The sequence below is a fragment of the Mandrillus leucophaeus genome, unplaced genomic scaffold (assembly GCF_000951045.1).
Source record: "Mandrillus leucophaeus isolate KB7577 unplaced genomic scaffold, Mleu.le_1.0 Scaffold1009, whole genome shotgun sequence".
NCBI lineage: Eukaryota > Metazoa > Chordata > Mammalia > Primates > Cercopithecidae > Mandrillus > Mandrillus leucophaeus.
In genome coordinates this window covers 189,487-210,311 of record NW_012098199.1, presented here as the reverse complement: position 1 = coordinate 210,311, position 20,825 = coordinate 189,487, and the positions used below count along the sequence as shown (strand labels likewise).

The following is a 20,825-nucleotide window of genomic DNA, read 5'->3' as shown; positions in this document are numbered from 1 at the left end:
TTTAACAGCATAAACTGATTGTATTCATCTCATTTTTTTGAAGTAAATGTCACTTCAGTAGTTTCTCTGACTACTGTTCTATTTTTTCTGCTTTATTTACAGCAAAACATAGAAGTGTTCATCATACTCACTATCTCTAATGTGTCCCTGATATTCTCTTGAACTCACTCTAACCAGGCTTTTATCCCTAGGACTACATCTAATGTTTGCATGCCGAAGTTACCAAAGACTTCCATGTTGCCAAATCCACATGTCAGTTTCCAGTCCTTATCTTACTAACAAACAACTGGCATAGTTGATCATTTCTTCCATTCTAAATGCTTTGTTCAATTGGCTTCCAGGACCCAGCATGTTATTTCCAACCCAATACTTGAGCTGTTCTTTCTAAGCCTCCTTTGTCATTTCCTCCTTGGCTAAAGTTTGTAATCGCCCAGGGTTTAGTCTTTTAATACTTCTCATCTATTCAAGCTTATTTTGTTGATGATATCATCCTACCACATGGACTTAAACAAAGAAATGAAAGTCTCAGCAGTAGAATCATACAGGCAGAGGAAAGAACTTCAAAGCTTGAAGATGAGGTTTTTGAATTAACTCAGTCCAATAAAGACAAAGAAAAAAGAATAAGACAATATGAACACAGCCTCCAAGAAGTATGGGATTATGTTAAATGACCAAACCTAAGAATAGTTATTGTTACTGAGGAAGAAGGGAAATCTAAAAATTTGGAAAACATATTTGAAGGAATAATCAAGGAAAACTTCTCTGACCTTGCTAGAGACCTAGACATCCAAATAAAAGAGAGCTCAAAGAATACCTAGGATATTCACTGTGAAAATATCGTTGCCTAGACACATTGTTGCCAGGTTATGTAAAGTTAAGATGAAGGAAAAAATCTTAAGAGCTATGAGGCAAAAGCACCAGGTAACCTACAAAAGAAAACAGCATGTTTCTCAGCAGAAACCCTACAAGCTAGAAGGGATTGGGGCTCTATCTTCAGCCTCCGTAAACAAAACAATTATCAGCCAAGACTTTTGTATCCAGGGACACTTAGGTTCACAAATGAAGGAAAGATATAACCTTTTTTCAGACAAACAAATGCTGAGAGAATTGACTACTACCAGAATCAGTACTACGGTAAGTGCTAAAGGGAGCTCTAAATCTTGAAACAAATCCTAGAAATACATCAAAACAGAACCTCTTTAAAGCATAAATCTCACAGGACCTATAAAACATAATTTAAAAACACAAGGTATACAGGCAAAAAATAGCACAATGAATGGAATGGTACTTCACATCTCAATACTGATATTGAAAGTAAATGGTCTAAATGCTCCACTTTAAGGACACAGAATAACAGAATTGATAACTATTCACCAACCATCTGCTGCCTCCAAGAGACTTACCTAACACATAAGGACTCACATAAACTCAAGATAAAGGGATGGGAACAAAAACATTCCATGTAAATGAACACCAAAAGCCAGCAGAAGTATCTATTTTTTATATCAGACAAAACAAACTTTAAAGCAACAGCAGTTAAAAAGGCTAAGATGGACATTATACAATGATAAAAAGCCTTATCCAACAGGAAAATATCACAGTCCTAAATATATATGCACCTAACACTGGAGCTCCCAAATTTATAAAACAATTGCCAGTAGACCTAAGAATTGAGGGAATCAGCAACACAGTAATAGTGGAAGACTTCAATACTCCACTGATACTACTAGAAAGATCATCAAGATGGAAAGTCAACAAAGTAACAATGGATTTAAACCATACCCTGGAAAAAATGGACTTAACAGATATTTACAGAACATTCTACCCAACAACCACAGAAGATGCATTCTATTCATCAGCACATGGAACTTTCTTCAAGATAGACCATATGATAGGCCACAAAATGAGCCTCAATAAATTTAAGAAAATTGAAATTATATCAAGCACTCTCTCAGACCACAGTAAAATAATACTGGAAACAACTCTGAAAGGAACCTTCAAAACCATGAAAATACATGGAAATTAAATAATCTGCTCCTGAATGATCATTGGGTTAAAAATAAAACCAAGATGAAAATTTAAAAAGTCTTTTAACTGAATGACGATAGTGACACAGCCTATCAAAAGCTCTTGGATACAGCAAAGACAGTACTAATAAGAAAGTTCATAGCCCTAAATGCCTACACCAAAAAGTCTAAAAGAGCACACATAGACAATCTAAGGTCACACCTCAAGGAACTAGAGAAACAAGAACAAACCAAACCAAAACTCAGAAGAAGAAAGGAAATAACCAAGATCAGAACATTACTAAGTGAAATTGAAACAAACAAAAAAATACAAAAGACAACTGAAACAAAAGTCTAGTTCTTTGAAAAGATAAATAAAATTGACCAATCATTTGCAAGATTGATCAAGAAAAAGAGAGAGAAAGTCCAAATAAGCTCAGTTAGAAATGAAATGGGAGATACTACAACTGACATCACAGAAATACAAAAGATCATTCAAGGCTACTATGAACACCTTTACACACAAATTAGATAACCTAGAAGAGATGGATACATTCCTGGAAAGACACAACCTTAAATCAGGAAGAATTAGATAACCTGAGCAGACCAATAACAAGAAGTGAGACTAAAATGATAGTAAACAATTACCAACAAAAAAAATGTCCAGGATCACATGTATTCATAGCAGAATTTTACGAGTTATTCAAAGAATAATTGGTACCAATCCTATCGACATTATTCCACAAGACAGAAAAAGGGGGAACCCCCCCTAAATTGTTCTATAAAGTCAGTATCACCCTAATATCAAAACCAGAAAAAGACATAACCAAAAAAGTAAACTACAGACCAATATCCCTGAGGAACATAGATGCAAGAATCCTTAACAAAATGCTAGCTAACCAAATTCAACAACATATCACAAAGATAGCCCAACATGATCAAGTGGGTTTCATACTAGGGATACAGGGATGGTTTAACATATGCAAGTCAATGAATGTGATACACCACATAAACAGAATTAAAAATAAAAATCACAGGATCCTAGTACAGCATTCCATTTTGATTAAAACTCTCAGTAAAATCAACAAACAAAGGTCATACCTCAATGTAATAAAAACCATGTGACAAACCCACAGCCAACATAATACTGAATGGGGAAAAATTGAAAGCATTCTCTCTAAGAACTGGAACAAGACAGAGATGGCCATTCTCACTTATTTTCAGCATAGTACTGGAAGTCCTAGCAAGAGCAATCAGACAAGAGAAAGAAAGAAAGGGCATCTAAATCAGTAAAGGGAAGTCAAACTGTCGCTATTTGCTGATGATATGATCATGTACCTAGAAAACCCTAAAGCCTCCTCCAAAAAGCCCCTAGAACTGATAAAATAGTTCAGCAAAATTTTCGGATACAAAATTAGTGTGCAGAAATCGATAGCTCTTCTATAAACTAAAAAGAACCAAGCTGAGAATCAAATCAAGAACTCAACCCGTTTTACAATAGCTCCATAAATAAAATAAAATAAAATAAAATAAAATAAAATAAAATAAGATAAAATACTTAGGAGTATACCTAACCAAGGAAGTGAAAGACCACTACAAGGAAAACTACAAACACTGCTGAAAGAAATCATATATGACACAAACAAATGGAAACACATCCCATGCTCATTGATGGTTAGAAAGAATATTGTGAAAATGACCATACTGCTGAAACAATATGCAGATTCAACACAATTCCCATCAAAACACCATCATTATTCTTCACTGAACTAGAAAAAACAATCCTAAAATTCATATGGAATCAAAAAAGACCATGCATAGTCAAAGTGAGAATAAGCAAAAAGAACAAATCTGGAGGCATCATATTGCCTAATTTCAAACTATACTATAAAGCCATAGTCACCAAAATAGCATGGTACTATATAAAAATAATCACACAGACCAATGGAACAGAATAGAGAACCCAGAAATAAACCCTGATATCTACAGCCACCTGATCTTTGACAAAGCAGACAAAAACATAAAGTGGGGAAAGGACATCCTATTCAACAAATGGTGCCATAATAATTGGCAAGCCACATGCAAGAGAATAAAACTAGATTTTCAACTCTCACCTTATACAAAAATCCACTCAAGGCAGATTAAGGACTTAAATCTAAGACCAGAAACTACACAAATTCTAGAAGATAGCACTGTAGACATTGGCTCAGGCAAGGATTTGATGACCAAGAAACAAAAGCAAATGCAATGAAAACAAATATAAACAGCTGGGACTTAATTAAACTAAAGAACTTTTGCAGTGCAAAAGGAACAGTCAGCTGAGTAAACAGACAACCCACAGAGTGGGAGAAAATCTTCACCATCTACACATCTGACAAAGAACGAATATCCAGAATCTACAACAAGTTCAAACAATTTCCCAGGAAAAACAAACAAGCAATCCCTTCAAAAAGTGAGCTAAGGGCATGAATAGACAATTCTCAAAACAAAATATGAACAAATGGCCAACAAACATATGAACAAATGATCGGCATCACTAATGATCAGGTAAATGCAAATCAAAACAACAATGTGATACCACGTTCCTACTGAAAGAATGGCCATAATCAAAAAATCAAAAAATAATAGATGTTGGCATGGATTCAGTGAAAAGGGGACACTTCTACACTGATGGTGGGAATGTAAACTAGTACAACCACTATGGAAAAGAGTGTGGAGATTCCTTAAAGAATTAAAAGCAGTACCACCATTTGTTCCAGCAATCCCACTACTGAGTATCCACCCAGAGGAAAAGAAGTAATTATACAAAAAAGATACTTGCAAGTGCATGTTTATAGCAGCACAATTTGCAATTGCAAAAATGTGGAACCAAACCAAATGTTCATCAATCAATAAGCAGATAAAAAAACTGTGATATGTGTGTGTGTGTATATATATATTTATATATAGTTATATATAGTTTTATATATGTATAACATTAGCATTATATATAACATTATATAGATTTAACATTATATATATATCACATTCAAAGTATGTAATGGGAAAGATAAAATTTCACATGTTCATGTTTAGAAGCTATTTATGCTTTAGTAAGATGAATTGTTCCCACCTGTCCTTCATTTTTGTTTTGATAAAGTTAGCATACTTTGAATGTAAAGGGGAATGAATGTGAATCTGGCTGAAGAGAGGCAACTTAAAGAGAAGGTTCAGAGAAATGAACTTCACCATTTGATTTCTGTTGATTTTAAAATCGTTTCTCCTCTTCACTTTTTCTCTTCTTATATTCTTCCCTATTCTTCATTAGTGATACAGATTATGCTGTTTTAACAATTAATGCAGAGAAATCGGGATAATTTCTCTGGAGGCAGAGATTCTATGCATCTCTTTATATAAATGTAAATGTCTCTGGAAAATTGCTGAGAGATATGTCTTGACTCATCCCAGTGATATAACAAACGCATTTAATTATTTAGTTATATTAAATAAATGTAGCTGTTGACAAAACTCAATGATGTAATGAAAAGTTCAGAATTTGAAAAACAGGCATAGCAAGAGGGAATGTTTTACAATGTCCTTCCTGTGACATTGGTAAAAACACCTGCCACCCTCAGCCATCATTATTTTGTTAAAATGAAAGTCAAAATAACTGGCCAGAGATTACCATCCTTAGTGGAAGAGAACTAGCCCTCTACTCAACATTATATATCTTAATAACTTGAGACAATGATTTTGAAATAGTATCCACTACTGGCATATCTTATCCAAATGAGCAAATCCGCTACAGTCAACATCAAGTAAAGTGTAACAGACAGTATTATTTTATCAAGTAAAGTTACACTATCCGAAGTGCCTGGAAAGCAATTTACGCATCAATTCAGCCTGGCATTTACTAAGATATGTCTTTGGATAATTAATTAAAATAAAAGTGAACTGCCTGTCAGAGACGCTAACTTCACATTCCACATGATTATCTAATTGAATTTAGTTTATATGCTGAAGATTTAAAATTATAACATGTAAAATTTTCATTGAAATATTTATGTGAAAACCATATCATGAGTAATAATTAAAATTATTATTACCGTTTTCCATACACAGCCACGTTGTATGCACTTTTCTTCAGTTGCCAAATCTGCATCTGGATAACAATTAAATGTTTCATTTTCTGAGAAAATTTGATTCCATTGAACACGAAAGTTTCTTCCAAGGTTAAGGTTGAGATCTGCAATTAGGAGAACCTTTGAAGACAAACAAACAAAACACACAAACAAACAAAACTTTTAAACACTGTATCTGATCATCGGATGATTTTTTAAAAAATTTACATTTTATGAAATGTGGCAATTATGGCAATTCTTCAAATTAAATCATTAGTAGTTTTGATAAAATTCTTTAAAAATAGAATTATATATATGCAATATATATGTGTGTATTTATGTATATCTACATATATGTACATATGTATGTGCACACACATACAATTATGTCTATAATTGGGATTTCAAAATCATGTTTGATTATTTCTTATATACTTTGGGAATAATGTGAGCAAATTTATCCCACACCCAGATTTTCATCTGCATAACTTACTTTTTGATATCTACCAAACATAGTTGCAAAACTTTACTTTGAGTAATGAAAGTTCATATAAAGATCAATCTATGCACAGCAGAATTATAAAGGTATACTACTAGTGTTTATGTATATATATTTATAAACATAAAAGTAGATATACAAATAGCCACAGACAGACCTTTATATTGTATACCTAACCAATATAATTATTTTTTATTATTCCCTCTTTTAATCTCTATTACAGTCATAAAGTTCACAATAAGCTTGTATTCCTTAATTTATATCAATTTGTTCTTATAGTGCTATGAAATATAAATCATAATATACCTACTAAATAAAAAATAATCAGTACATATTTTCTGAAAATAAATAATTGAAAAGCCCTGGGCCAGAGGTCTTATGAGTTAGACAAAAATATTATAAGACAATGTTCTATATCTTAAACAATTCAGAAATTATTTATGGCAATATTACTAATAATTTGGTATTATATAAATGGAGAAAAGGTAAATGACAAAAATAATTGCTTTCATGTTTTTAAATATTACAGTCTCTTTTTTAATACATCAATCTACTACCCAAAGCAACATTATAATTGAAATATTACATTTTGCAAATGAGAAAACTAAAATAATGAGAGATTTATTTAATGTGTTTAGAAGCAGAGATAGCAGAGCTGGAATCTGTGCATCCAATAACACTGCATCCAATTTTGTTATTCTTTTTCCCTCTATGCTACAACTATCAAAAGAAACAAAAATCACAACACAAGGAAGGCTTTCTACGGGAGAAGAAAAGTGTAAACGCAAAATTGAAGTCAGAAGAGTACAAGATATATTTTGAGGACAATGACACCTCACTAAAAAAGAAACAGGAGAAAGACTAAAGAAATGAACTGAACCAATATATTAAAGAGTCTAAAGCAGCTAAAACATTTGGAATTTCTTTTGTGTGCAATAGGTAGGTTAGAGTTCAGATTAGAAGAATTTTATGGAAAATATTAGCAAGGCCCATATAACTAGTATGCATGAGAAAATAAAATAGGGAGAGAGAAATTGCAAGGAGTTCCCTTCATGTTGATATCTAAATACAAATTGGATTGACGTAAATTGGAATATTATTCAGAAAAAGTGAAGAAAAAATGAAGGGAGGAAGGAAGCAATGAAGAGAAGGAAGGAAGACACACTGAGAGGAGAAATATAAGTGCCCGAATGGTTATATAATATTAAATGTGAGATTATATGATAGCTAAAATATTTTAAAAGATTGTAATTACCTGGTTAGAAGCATCATAAGTGAAATTGGAATGAGCGCTCATTGGTTGATTATTTTCTGCCACTGTAACTTCTGTAACAATGTCTGTCAACCCAAGGATTTTTACAGTCTGAAATGCTAAGGTAGTTCCTTCCTGATATGATGAATGTGTGCACACAATATCTAATGTGTTCTGGGAAAAATAGTATATGATATTATATATTAGGTCATCAGATACAAACCCAAACCTGAAATAACAATACCGATACGACACAGCAAAGAAAGGTCATCATCTACACCTCTATTCCTTCCAGCTCTCCTCATCCAAGTAGCACATAGAAATATACTCATTAATAACTATTTTAATTTATATATATATGCCAGAAAATTTTACTTTCAGAGACAACCTTAATTACTCATATGCAACACATATATACTCATTCTTATTCTAGTCCTAACATTGATGAAGAATAATTTAACTTTGCCAAAAGAGAATGTATGAAAAAACCAACATCTATGAAAAAAATCATTTCTATTAACTATTCAAAATTTAATAAACCAAAATCCACACCAATTATTACTGTGACTAATTCATTAAAATATTTTCAAATATGTTGAAATTGTTTTCCTAGGGCATGTTGCCTAAAACCAAACATAACATGTTAAGAACTCTAAAGGTTTCTTTGCATCAATTACATGATCACAAACTTTATAAAATTTTAAGATAATTTGTTTATAATTTAACAATTTAAATATAACAATTTAAATGAACAACTTATTTTATTACATTCCATTAAAATCTGTAGGCAAATGTGAACACCTTTTCCAAAATATTCACCATAAAAGAATAACCTAGGCATGAACAAATTATACATTTAGCTACAAGTACAAAGAGAATACTTACATTAGAAACTGAAAATGTATATAATATGTAGCTGCCATTTTGTATGGTATCTGAAATGAAATATATCATGATCAGTACAAAATGTAATGTTAAATTCTCTGCTCTGGTTTTACACTTATATAACACTTAAGAAATTTGAACAAATTAGATTCTGTTTATTAATGAAGCATCTCAAACATTTTCTCTGTAAATGTTTTAATTTCCTCTAACTAATATTATAATGGTATTTTATTTTCACAGCGAGTAGAGGTAATGAATGCATATTTGCCTTGTTTACTTTTTCAAAGACTACCAAGATATTTCTGGAAATTAAGAGAAAGCCAAACTTACAGTAAATAATATATAATTAAAAATGTATTGTTTTGAATGATATTCTCTCCCTTGTAAACCTCATAACAGTAAATTTTTCTTAGGAAGACATGGCATACTATAATATATTTTGCATCTTTATGTTTATTTTTTTCTATTATTTTTGTATTCAAGGAAAAAATAAATCTGGAGACACGTTGAAGACTGAAATAAACCTTAACCTATAATTGAAATAAACTTTAATGAGGAAGATGGATGAATACAATGATTCTGTACCATATATAATAAAACTTTTATTCAACATATCTCTTTAAAAGAAAAACTGAAGACAAGGAGTGAAGTAGTTTGTCATAAACAGTGTTAAAATATAAAGGGAATCCTAGGATTCATATAATATACTTTCCACAACATTAATTTGCTTAAAATTTTAGTCTTAGGAAATAAAATTATATTCAGAACCTGAACTGAAGATCACTTTACTGTCTCCATGTTTGCTTACAAATCCATTAATCAGAATTCTGGTTTTCTTTCACTTTTTAAATGCACATAGCTACATAGGTAGCATATTAGATAACTGACTGAATTATATTATTCATATTCTTAGCTACTTACCTATATGAAAGTAAGCTATTCATATGCATCTTTATCAGTAGACAGTATGTATTTGGAATATTTATATAATTTGAGTAATAGGAATAATCTTATAATTGTACCACACATGCTATCAATGGAGGTATCATCTCAACGACATTGTTTGATTGATAACTACAAATAATGTAAGTTCAGCTGAAATCCACTTTTATAAAACTTCCATGCAGGAAGTTTTTTGGCTTACTACATAAGCCAGAGAATAGGTTTGGAATCTAATCTCATGGAAGGGCTCACCCTAGTGTGTTTACACCCCAGGGTATTTTAAGAAAGAGCAAGAAGGTTGGTGTGATGAAATTGAGAAATAGAAAGCAATACAGGATAATAGATGTGTGAGTGCGCGTTTGGGGTGTGCGTGTGCACATATGCAAATGTTAAAGCACAAACCATAAGCTCTCTAGGTCTCCATAAAACATTGTCTCCTAATTGAGTAAAATGGAGGATCATTAGAGGGTTTTGAGAAGAGATGCAATTACTGGAATCACCTTTTTAAATGATTATCTGCTGGATTGTAATAAAATTTAAAAAGGGATTGAAAACAGCTACAGGGCAATTAGGAAGCTATTGTCCTAAATTAACATGAAAGATGGTGGTGATAGTGGTGGAACTGATGAGAAGATTTAGATCAAAGTAGAACCAATGAAATCCTTAGGTTGTGAGAGAGAATAGCCCATTCCAAGGTGTTGGCATCTGGAGCAATGAAGTTACCATCAACTGACAAAGGGAACACCATAGGTGGAACAGATATATGGTGGTAAGATCTAAGTTCTATCTTGGAAGATTATGTTTTAGATTTTTATTAGACAAACAAATAGAGAAGTACATAGAAGACTGATTTGGAGATATAAATTTGGAAGTCAGGTAAATGGTATAAAAGACTACATTTATCAAGGAAAGGACTACTGGTAAAGAATAATAATAATTGAAAGACAGAGGACATTTATGATTAGTAGCTGTTAATGATATAAGTAATTCACAGCTTGCATTGAGAAAATCACCCAGAGAACAGATCTTTCCTTTGAATAAGTTTGATTGCTAATGCATTGATATAAGGCCATAAATAAATGTAATTTGTTTAAATGAATGTTAACTGAGGGTGAATATAAGTCTTAGGAGAGAATGACAGAATCCTGTGGTAATTTTTAAATACATACATTTTCAAAAATACATAAATATTCACGTTTCATATACATTTAAAGGCATTTAGGATAGTCTTTTTTTTCTTGTTGTCCTTCTTATAATTATCTGTAACTCTTTAAAATTTGTACAAGGATATTCCTTAATACACCTAAGAAGTAGTTAATTAAAATAGAAGACAAATTATAATCTTTTGTACTCATATATAAAACACATACCTAACAGCCCACTATTAGAAGAAATGAGATTTTTCTAAAAGGTTTCTAAAAATTAATAAGGAAAATTGTAAGTGAGTAGTTAAATACAAATAGGCAAACTTACTATGGCATAATTAGAAATACCATAGCATAAAATTACTTTTAAATATTTCCTTTGGTATACTGAATTCTCAAGGTTGGAGCTCAAGAAATACAATGAAAGATAATAAGGAAAATAAATTGTAAACAATTGATACAATGACATTCTTACCTCAAATAATTTGACATTAAATAACTAAATCTTTAAATATTGGTTTTATTTTCTGTTTACAGTGACAAAATTTTAGTTATAATCACTATCTTACTTCAAAACAGTTGAAAATATAATGCAATTTGTATACCTGAGAATTTATTGACTATTTTAATCTAAAAGATAAAGATAGATTAAAAAGTCTTGTCAAAGACTTACAACAAACAAAAGCACAAAACTGGATATTTTAGTTAAATATAGATAAAGCAAATAACAATGGTAAAATGTTTAAAGTAACCTAAAAACCTGCAACAGATAAAAATTTAGGAATTAAAAATAAAAATTGTGATATTTTAAAAATGAAAAAACCTATATCAATAAAGCCAAAACTTCCAGTTATCAGAATGAACATTTAAAGCATATCGCTTTCAGACTAACCTTTAGTTTCTCCATCATCCCAGAAAAAGTCTCCTTCGGCTGAGTTGTTTTCATCTAATGCAACTATAAGTCCTAGAGGATTCTTACGGCTATTAAGAAAAATTAGATGCATATATGATTCAAAATAAATGCGTAATAATACAATATCCTATAAAGAAGTCCACTTCGACCTGTCTGTTTTATGGGTCCTGAATTCAGTAAGAAAATTGACATCAATAAATTTGTATTTATATGTATTAATAATTTACTGATATCAATGTTCTTATGTGATTACAGAAGTACTTTATACATGTAGAAAATGAGTCAAAAGAATAAATGTAGTAAATGCAATAATGGATTTTTTGAAGGCTGAGATACTTGCAAAATTGAAACAATGTAATATTTTCATTCAAATAAGAAAAATTAAATGTGTCATATTAAGGCTCAACTCAACCTGTATAACCCTAAATCTCAATGTCTACTTCTTATGAGCAAAAAAATTAAAAAATGATTAAAATTTAAAAAAATGTTTAGTGGAATCTGTAAGAATATTATAAATGAAATTATTACAATAGGAGAAATGAGATGTAGTCAAGAAATATGTTTGTTTTTAAGTTACATTTTACCATAAAATATTATCTCCAAGGCTATACAGTCCAGGCATGTCCTGGACTGTATAGGATGTATTCCTTCCAGTATGCATTTACCAAGTTATATGTTGCTGTTGGTCATTACAGCTCTCATGTATAACAATTTTTTGAGAACATACTCGTGAATCAGTTACATTCTAGAATGCCAAAACAGTTAAATTACTAATTACTAATGCGTATCGCTAACATACTACATAAAAGAAAATAATAAATAACATAATTTCAGATATTCTTAATGTTATGAAGAAAATACAGTAGGGTAAGGAATAAAGAGTAACTTCCTGTTGGGTTGTGGCAGAATAGGGAAAAGTATGTGAATTCAATACGGCACTTTCTGTGCTCTTTGTACTCAGAATGAATGATGCGAAATGGAGCACCAGCATTTTCAAGTTTCTTTTACTTTTAGAAAATATTTCTGAGATTTACACTTAGTGAGCAATTTAGTTTCTCTCTTGCTCTTTACCTAACATGAAATATCCCATTCATTTATGAACTTAAAGCATTTTAGCAGAAAAAAATACATTGAGATTTATTTATGTATGGAAATTCAAATATGTAAAAATTAACAAATACTTTACTCAATTATATAACAAACATTCACATTTTGTATATTTATTAAGAATCAAATATTATCTTTATGCTAATGTGAGTAAATTTTTGATACAGGAAGTTAACTTCTAAGTAAATAAGAAATTTTGAAAATCAAGATATTTATAATAATATAAATAATTTCATTCTTTTTATAACTACAATGGTTATACTTCAGTATTACCTCTGTGTGTCAAATATCTGCAGGTGAAGAAGCTAAATATTATCTCTGATTCTTAACACAAATATGAAATATTAGAATTTGAATTTTATTTTAGATTTCAGTTAATGATTTTTCATTTTACCTTGCTGTTGTTGTTACATCTGGTTCTTGAATGGGGATGATATAACCTCCTCTAAGATGTAATCCTATTTTGTCTGCTGGAAGATACATATCAACACGTTGTTTCCTCCATGGCCTTTTTGCACCCTCATAATTGGAAGATTACAAATATTGTTAGTATTATTGAAGACTTTAAACTCTATTTCACAAGAATTAAAAGGTATGTATAGAAACAATTTTTATTATGAGCAATTTATGTCATCCAAATGAATACAATATATTGTTTTCTAACTTTAGGAGGTTCCCCCCCCCCCCCCCCCAGTTTGCTGAACAAAGCAGAGGAAAAGTAAGTACACTTTCTCAAAAATAAAAAAAAAATCAACATAAAGAGACTCATTTTCTTTCTACAATAATTAACAGTACTTTAATTAGCTTTTTTATTCTTTGTTATGGTTTAAAGTTAACTATGTCTTTAGGAAGGATTTTCTTAAAATCATTATTCCTGTAAAAATAAGGGTATACTTAGCCAATGTAAGTGATTTACGAAATAATATCATTTAAAATAAATAGTGCTCAAAAAGTCTTGTTTAGTTGAAAAAAACGGATGGTGTATATGAGTGCTCTTATTTTGCCTTTTCAAGGTTGAAATAAAAGCCTTTTTCAAATATTTGAATATACCATATAAAAACAAATATGTAAGATTAGCTCAGTACTCAAGTCTTCTGGCAATAAGATAAATATGTAAAATAAGAAAAAGCATTAAAATAAGTTGCCACTCCTTCCTAAATTACTGCTAACTTTTATTTCCAAAATTTAAAAATAAATAATATCTATTTATGCTAAATAATATAACTTCATATTAGAGTCTAGCTCATGCGCAAAAAAGGGTATACTTATAAAAATTTTGACATATTTCTAAAGTCTGAAATTATTATTTTTTATAGTTAATAACAGAAATTCTAAAAATATGTATGCTATATAGTTAAGTTTCTATGGAATTAAGTTTCTATGTAGAAATGTTTAAAAATAGACTTGTGAGTCCATTAGTATGTTAAGATTACTTACAGATTCATAATCATACCAAACAGCATCAGGGATGTAAGCACTCACGGTATCTGCTCCCTAAAATAAAGAAAGATAATATGTATTTTTTTTAATTTCAATTTTTAACAGAGAGGATCTTGTCAAATATTAAGTTGGGTTTTCATAGTCAAGGGAAAAAAACTTTATGTTGTTACACTCCGATATTTCCTATAGATAATAATCAAAATGCTATTTTATTAGCTTTAGATAATATATTGTAAAACTTATAAAAGCAAAGAGGTAAATAAATAATTTAGATAGCAATTAAAATAATGTATGCATATATGTGTACTGTTATAAACCACATGGTCATTGTGAATGTGAATATGTTTATTTCTGTTTACGTCCATGGACACATACACCTTTTAAAAATAGGTAATAATTACCAACTCACTCCAGTGTTTCTCCAACATTTTCATCTGATCAGCAAGTTTTCCAGTTCCTCTTTATTTACAATTGAGCACAATTTCAACGTATATGTCTACTTAAATTAGAGCCCTCTGTTATTATGATTTGATTTTGATTCTATAATATAGTTTTTTTTTTTCAGGAGAACAATAACTTCATATAATTTTCTTGTCCCCAGTTAGATATTACATATTTGGTAAGCATAGATCTACTTAATATTTTTATAACTTTTTGAAATTTGTTTCACATCATAGAATTCCAACTTGATATTTATCAGCTTGAAACAGTCCACTGAGTATCATCTATTATTCAGATGTTTTGTAATGTAGGGTTGATTTAGTTGTACAAACTTCAGTTTAAACAATAAGGTTATTAAACCTGTAGAGCCTACCTGTTTTAGAACAGGAGTAATAAGTAATGCAGGGCCCCACAAAAACTCAGTGTCCTCAATCCAGCTGTTCATATCTTCATAAAACCTAAGAACAATGACAATGTTTAAAGTATAATAATGAAAAAATAAATTTAGCCAAATTCCTGATTCAGTTTATCTTTTCAGTTTTTTTCCTGGGAATTGTTATTATCTTGAATTGTGCTTGTTTCAGATGACATTTTGAATCCATAGTTCTTACATCCTTTATTATTCATCTGACATTCAAGAAGGAAGGGAGGAAGGGAAGAAGGAAGAAGCGGGGAGTAGAAGAGGGAGAAAGGAAAAGGAAGAAATGAAGGAAAGAAGGAGAGGAGGGAGGATAGGAGGAAGGGGCGGGAACAAAGGGAAGGAAAGTAGAAAGCAGGGAGGGAAGGGAAGAAGGAAGGAAGAAAAGAGAAGGAGAAAATAAATTTATCTCGTACTCAGAAAAATCTATCATAGATGACAAGGTTACCTTTTATTTATACAAAAACTCTTCTGTTTAATTATTTTCTCCTATAAGATAGATTCATAAAGTATAGGAAATCTTTCATATTCTACTTTCTTCACTTAGAGCTTTGTCATGGTAAACTCTAGTTTTTACCTGAATTTAAAAGGATCTTTAAGTCATTCATCACAGAAAGGCCCCACTCCGGTCAAAGATATATGCAAAGATAAACACAATTTCCCTTTTTAGTAAGTACTATACTGTACTCTTGATCTATGTTTAGTTTATTGTTTCAATATTTACTTGATATATTTTTAATAATATTATGCTTAATCTTTCTTACTGATGTAATATCCTAACATGTTTTATATCTTTTCCTTGTAAGTTCTATTTAATTCTCTCATTTCTACCTAAATATTATCCAATTAATTATATTTACTAGTATCATTATATAGCTCTTCAAATCATCTATACAAATGTAAAAACAAGCATCAGAAATTTAATTTATATCTTGATTTATCTCTATTAATCTTTTCTGTATAAGTTTGAAAATACTTTAAAAAGTATTATTATAATTATTGTACGTAGTACTCACTCATGAAGAACTGGTCTTGCTACTGTTTCTCCAAACACATGGGCTTTATAAAACAGAGTGTAGAGGAAGGGTAATAAGGTGTAGCGAATAGTTAAATAGTGCCTTGATGATTTAACCAAAAGCGAATCCTGCCCAAAAAATGCAGGATCCTGATGCTGTGAGATAGAAAGAGAAATTAAAATAAGAAAGCTAAAATATGAGTGAAAATTAAAGTAGAAGCATTTTAATCTGCTTTTTAAAGCAAACTACATAAATTTCAGCTTGTTTATGAGAAATTAAAATTATTCCAATTTCATCATCAAAGTGTTTGAATGACTATGTCTAGGTTTTGTTATATGTTTTAATTAAACTTAATTTTGAAGTGGACAATTCAACATATTTGAAGTATTGCCACAGAAAAAATAAATATATTTTAACAAAAGAGAATTTTTATCTTGTAATTGTGGTAGAATGAATTATTGGCATCAATGTTTCATGCTTCCTTGTACCCACAGCCTTTATCATGGAATGTTGTAATCCAACATTCCATGTTGGAATTTGGCTAGAGCATCACACTGTATGCCTCAACTGATTAATGTGCAGTATTTACAATTTGTTTTACTCCTTTTATATGCACTTCCTTAAACTAATTTATTTTCCATTTTTGCTCCATCCTTGTCTCTAGTTGCATTATTTTACAAGTTTCCTTCATTGTCCCTTTATGCATTTTCTTTGCCTTTTGTATTTACATTTTACTCATTTTTTATTTTGATATTCTCATTAATTCATTGTAAAAGATGAAATTATTGTATTAAAATATGTTGCTTCTTAATCCCAAACTAACCTTCTTCGATCTGATTTTTCCTATTTATAGTATAATATGTAACTGTAGGAATAAAATAATAACAAACTGTGACCATGTGTTCATGTTGAGCTTTGAAATTAATTATTCCAAATAAAATTGAGCTTTGCACAATGTGTACCCATATAAAACCGCATTATCCTTATTCAAGGACTCTCCAGAAAATATTATCCTGAATTTAGTGTTTACCATTTACAAATATTTCTTTATTTTTTCCGTGTAAGTATATATGTATCTATAAACACTATATAGCATTGTTTTGCATGCTTTCTTAACTGTATAAATGACATGTTGTATGCATTGTAATGAAATTTCCTTTTTGTGTGAGATTCAGTTGTATTAATGTTGCTCTAGTTCTCCAATGTATGGGAACTCATGGCTATAAAAATTCTTCTGTGAAATTTATACATAGGCTGAACATTCCTAATCCAGAAATTCAAAATCTGAAATGCTTCAAAAAAAAAAAAAAAAAAAACATTTTGAGTGCCAACATAATGCCAGAAGTGGAAAGTTCTATACCTGACCTCAAATGACAGGTTGCAGTCAAAACTGTTTCCTCAACAAAATCATATAAAATTACCTTCACACGATGTGTGTAAGGTGTATACGAAACATAAATTTGCTCCTTTAAGACATTTTGTTGCATATATGTAAACACTAAATTATCTGAAAATACCTGAAGTCTGAAACCTTTCTGGTCCCACATATTTTGGATAGGGGGTACTCACCCTGTATAGATATCCTTGTGAATATGTAAAAAATGTGTTCTTACTCTATGGTGTACATACACAGGATTATTTTTCTTTTTTATTTATAATGTGCATTGTATAATCAGAACTGTTTGTAACCATTTGCAAGCACTATAATAGCACATGAAGGTTCCCCTTATTCATTTTCTTGCCAATTCTTGATATTTTTCAGACAAATTTTTATCATCTTTCTTCATAAAATATATCTCACCATGGTTTTTACTTGCATTTCTCTGATTACAGGGAAGTTGAGAACTTTTTCATATTTTTATTGGGTCCCGATAGATTCCTCTTTCTGTAGAATTGCCTGTTTATATCTTTTACTTCTTTTCTATTGTTCTTAACTTTTATAGATTTAAGGTAGGCACTTCAAACTGAATATCATTTATCAACTATGTGAATTGAAAATAACATTTCGTGGTGAGTTGCTTTAATTTTTAACTTTTCAAATGGTCTTTTGAGGAACAGAAGTTTTCATTTTGCTGTAGTCAAATTTATACGTGTTTCTCATAAGATTTGTTCTCCTTGTATTCTGCTTAAGTAATTATTTCTCTAACCTGATGTCATAAATTTATCTTTCTATATTTTCTTCTGAAATGGATAAAGTTTATTTTACACACATAGGTCCCTAAATCTATCTGGAACTGTTTATTGTGCGCGATGTGAGAAATTGACACATTTTATATTGTTTCTTTCTTTTTTTTTTTTTATTATACTTTAAGTTCTAGGGTACATGTGCATAACGTGCAGGCTGTCTCTTATACACATCTAGATGTGTATAAGAGACAGTCCTGATGCTGTGAGATAGAAAGAGAAATTAAAATAAGAAAGCTAAAATATGAGTGAAAATTAAAGTAGAAGCATTTTAATCTGCTTTTTAAAGCAAACTACATAAATTTCAGCTTGTTTATGAGAAATTAAAATTATTCCAATTTCATCATCAAAGTGTTTGAATGAATATGTCTAGGTTTTGTTATATGTTTTAATTAAACTTAATTTTGAAGTGGACAATTCAACATATTTGAAGTATTGCCACAGAAAAAATAAATATATTTTAACAAAAGAGAATTTTTATCTTGTAATTGTGGTAGAATGAATTATTGGCATCAATGTTTCATGCTTCTTTGTACCCACAGCCTTTATCATGGAATGTTGTAATCCCTACCAGTGAAGGTAGAGTGTACCTACCCACGCTTTGACTTGGCGCTCAGTCATGCAATCCACTCTGGCCGATAGGATGTTATTATATGTGATACATTAAAGCAGAGGCTTGAAATAGACTTGCCTAAGGACTTACTGTCTTGTGCCATTGCTATTAGAATTATCACAGGTAGGTTGCTGGCTCAGGAACACAGGGAACAGAGCTACCTGGACAGCCTGTAGACTTACAATTTGAAGTGCAGTCTCTCTACTGAGCTCAGGCTAGATAAGTGACTCCTTCAGCCAAGTAACACTGATATGGACAAGCCGGTTTAGGTCTCCTGCTTTTGGTAACGATATTAACTGAAGACCTCAACTACTGTCTCCCTGAATCCACTATTAAGTTTGCACTGAAAACCATGTTTCTCAATGCTGCTCCCAGCCTTGAATGAGCATAGTAAGAACACGATGCAGACTCATTCCTGGGAGATGCAAGAAAGGTCAGTGGTCAGCTTTCCCTTAAGGAAAGGGACTCACCTGACTGAAACTTCGTTAGAACTAGACTGCAATTTGGAATTCTCCCTCCCAAACCACCTTCCCTTCACCTTCATCAAGTTCAGACCTGCACCGTGGTCTGCAGGCTCTCCCCACTTTCTCATGCTCACTCTCTTTGTCATTCACATTATTTCACCAATAAATTTCAAAATTAATTTCTGTCTTATCATCAGCATTTTGGAGAACACAAATGAACATGGAGTGTCATGCAATTTCTATGAACATGGAGTGTCATGCAATTTCTATCAAAATCTCCCATGGATACACATTTCCTGAAAATATCATTTAGGTGTATTAAGAAGAAACTAATCTCCAATTTGTACCTTTTAATTCTTTTTGATCATGCCTCTCTCCAGGCTGAGCTCAGTAGTTGTGCCTCTTCTCAAACACAATATAATCCCTGTATGCAACCAGTGTGTAAACATTGAATGGTTTCTTAACCAATATGTACTTAATTGACGTAATGGTTTAACTGAATTTTATTATTCTCTCTGAAAAACATGCTTATCATGATGAGCCAACAGTATCCTGAGTTCCCAGGGCTGGTAGACTAGCTTTGTACTGTCTTGCACTTCTGCTCCTACCAGTCCAAAACTGTGTTCTAAAAGTGTTAGTTTTGTTTTTGTCCCTATGTATTCATTCCAGTTCTATTTATTATTGAAAGACACTGGACTGTAATTGTTTTGTGGGTATCTTTAAATTCTTGTTTCATACGAATTAAACAAAAACTCGAAATCCATTACAGTATATTATACCTTTTCTTCGTATAAAAGTTACCTGGAACTTACATTGTTAGAATCCAAGAATTCATACTCTAAAAGCTTTGGCTCTAATTTAAAATACTGGTAATCTAATACATTTGTACAGTGTATGCGTTAGTCTCAACTAAGATATTTGTGCTGTGACTACATTTCATTTCATGATTTCCTTATTTGACCATTTTTTTTTTAAATGTAAGAATATACAAAATATGTATAGGACTTGAGAAAGGGACTTCTAACAATCCTTTATAAATTATGCTGCAATCTTTCAGACCATATACTGTATAGATTTAATTTAAGGAGATTAACAAAAACTATGGTTGCGTTTTATTTCACAACATGGAGAACAAGAGGCACTTACTTCATATCCATCAGCATTATGGTTTCTGGAAAATGGATAAAATGCCCCAAGTTGCATCCATCTTCTGCAAAGCTCTTCCGTGGTTTCAGCCACAAATCCACAGATATCTGCTCCAACCTAAATAACAAATATATTTACTATTTATAATATTAAGATTCTCAAAAGCGAATCCTGCCCAAAAAATGCAGGATCCTGATGCTGTGAGATAGAAAGAGAAATTAAAATAAGAAAGCTAAAATATGAGTGAAAATTAA

General features: G+C 31.0%; 1 protein-coding gene across 1 annotated transcript in view; it reads right to left on the bottom strand.

Moving 5' to 3' along the window:
• SI (sucrase-isomaltase (alpha-glucosidase)) overlaps window positions 1–20,825 on the bottom strand; it is a 109,985-nt gene that overhangs the window by 51,174 nt on the left and 37,986 nt on the right. Inside the window, exons 17-25 of the mRNA XM_011974244.1 lie at window positions 20,572–20,688; window positions 16,165–16,319; window positions 15,104–15,188; window positions 14,287–14,343; window positions 13,244–13,368; window positions 11,722–11,810; window positions 8,743–8,792; window positions 7,861–8,031; window positions 6,092–6,247 (exon numbers count right to left, since the gene is read on the bottom strand). Of these exons, the coding sequence (XP_011829634.1) occupies window positions 6,092–6,247; window positions 7,861–8,031; window positions 8,743–8,792; window positions 11,722–11,810; window positions 13,244–13,368; window positions 14,287–14,343; window positions 15,104–15,188; window positions 16,165–16,319; window positions 20,572–20,688 (1,005 nt within the window). The remainder of the gene's footprint in view (window positions 1–6,091; window positions 6,248–7,860; window positions 8,032–8,742; window positions 8,793–11,721; window positions 11,811–13,243; window positions 13,369–14,286; window positions 14,344–15,103; window positions 15,189–16,164; window positions 16,320–20,571; window positions 20,689–20,825) is intronic.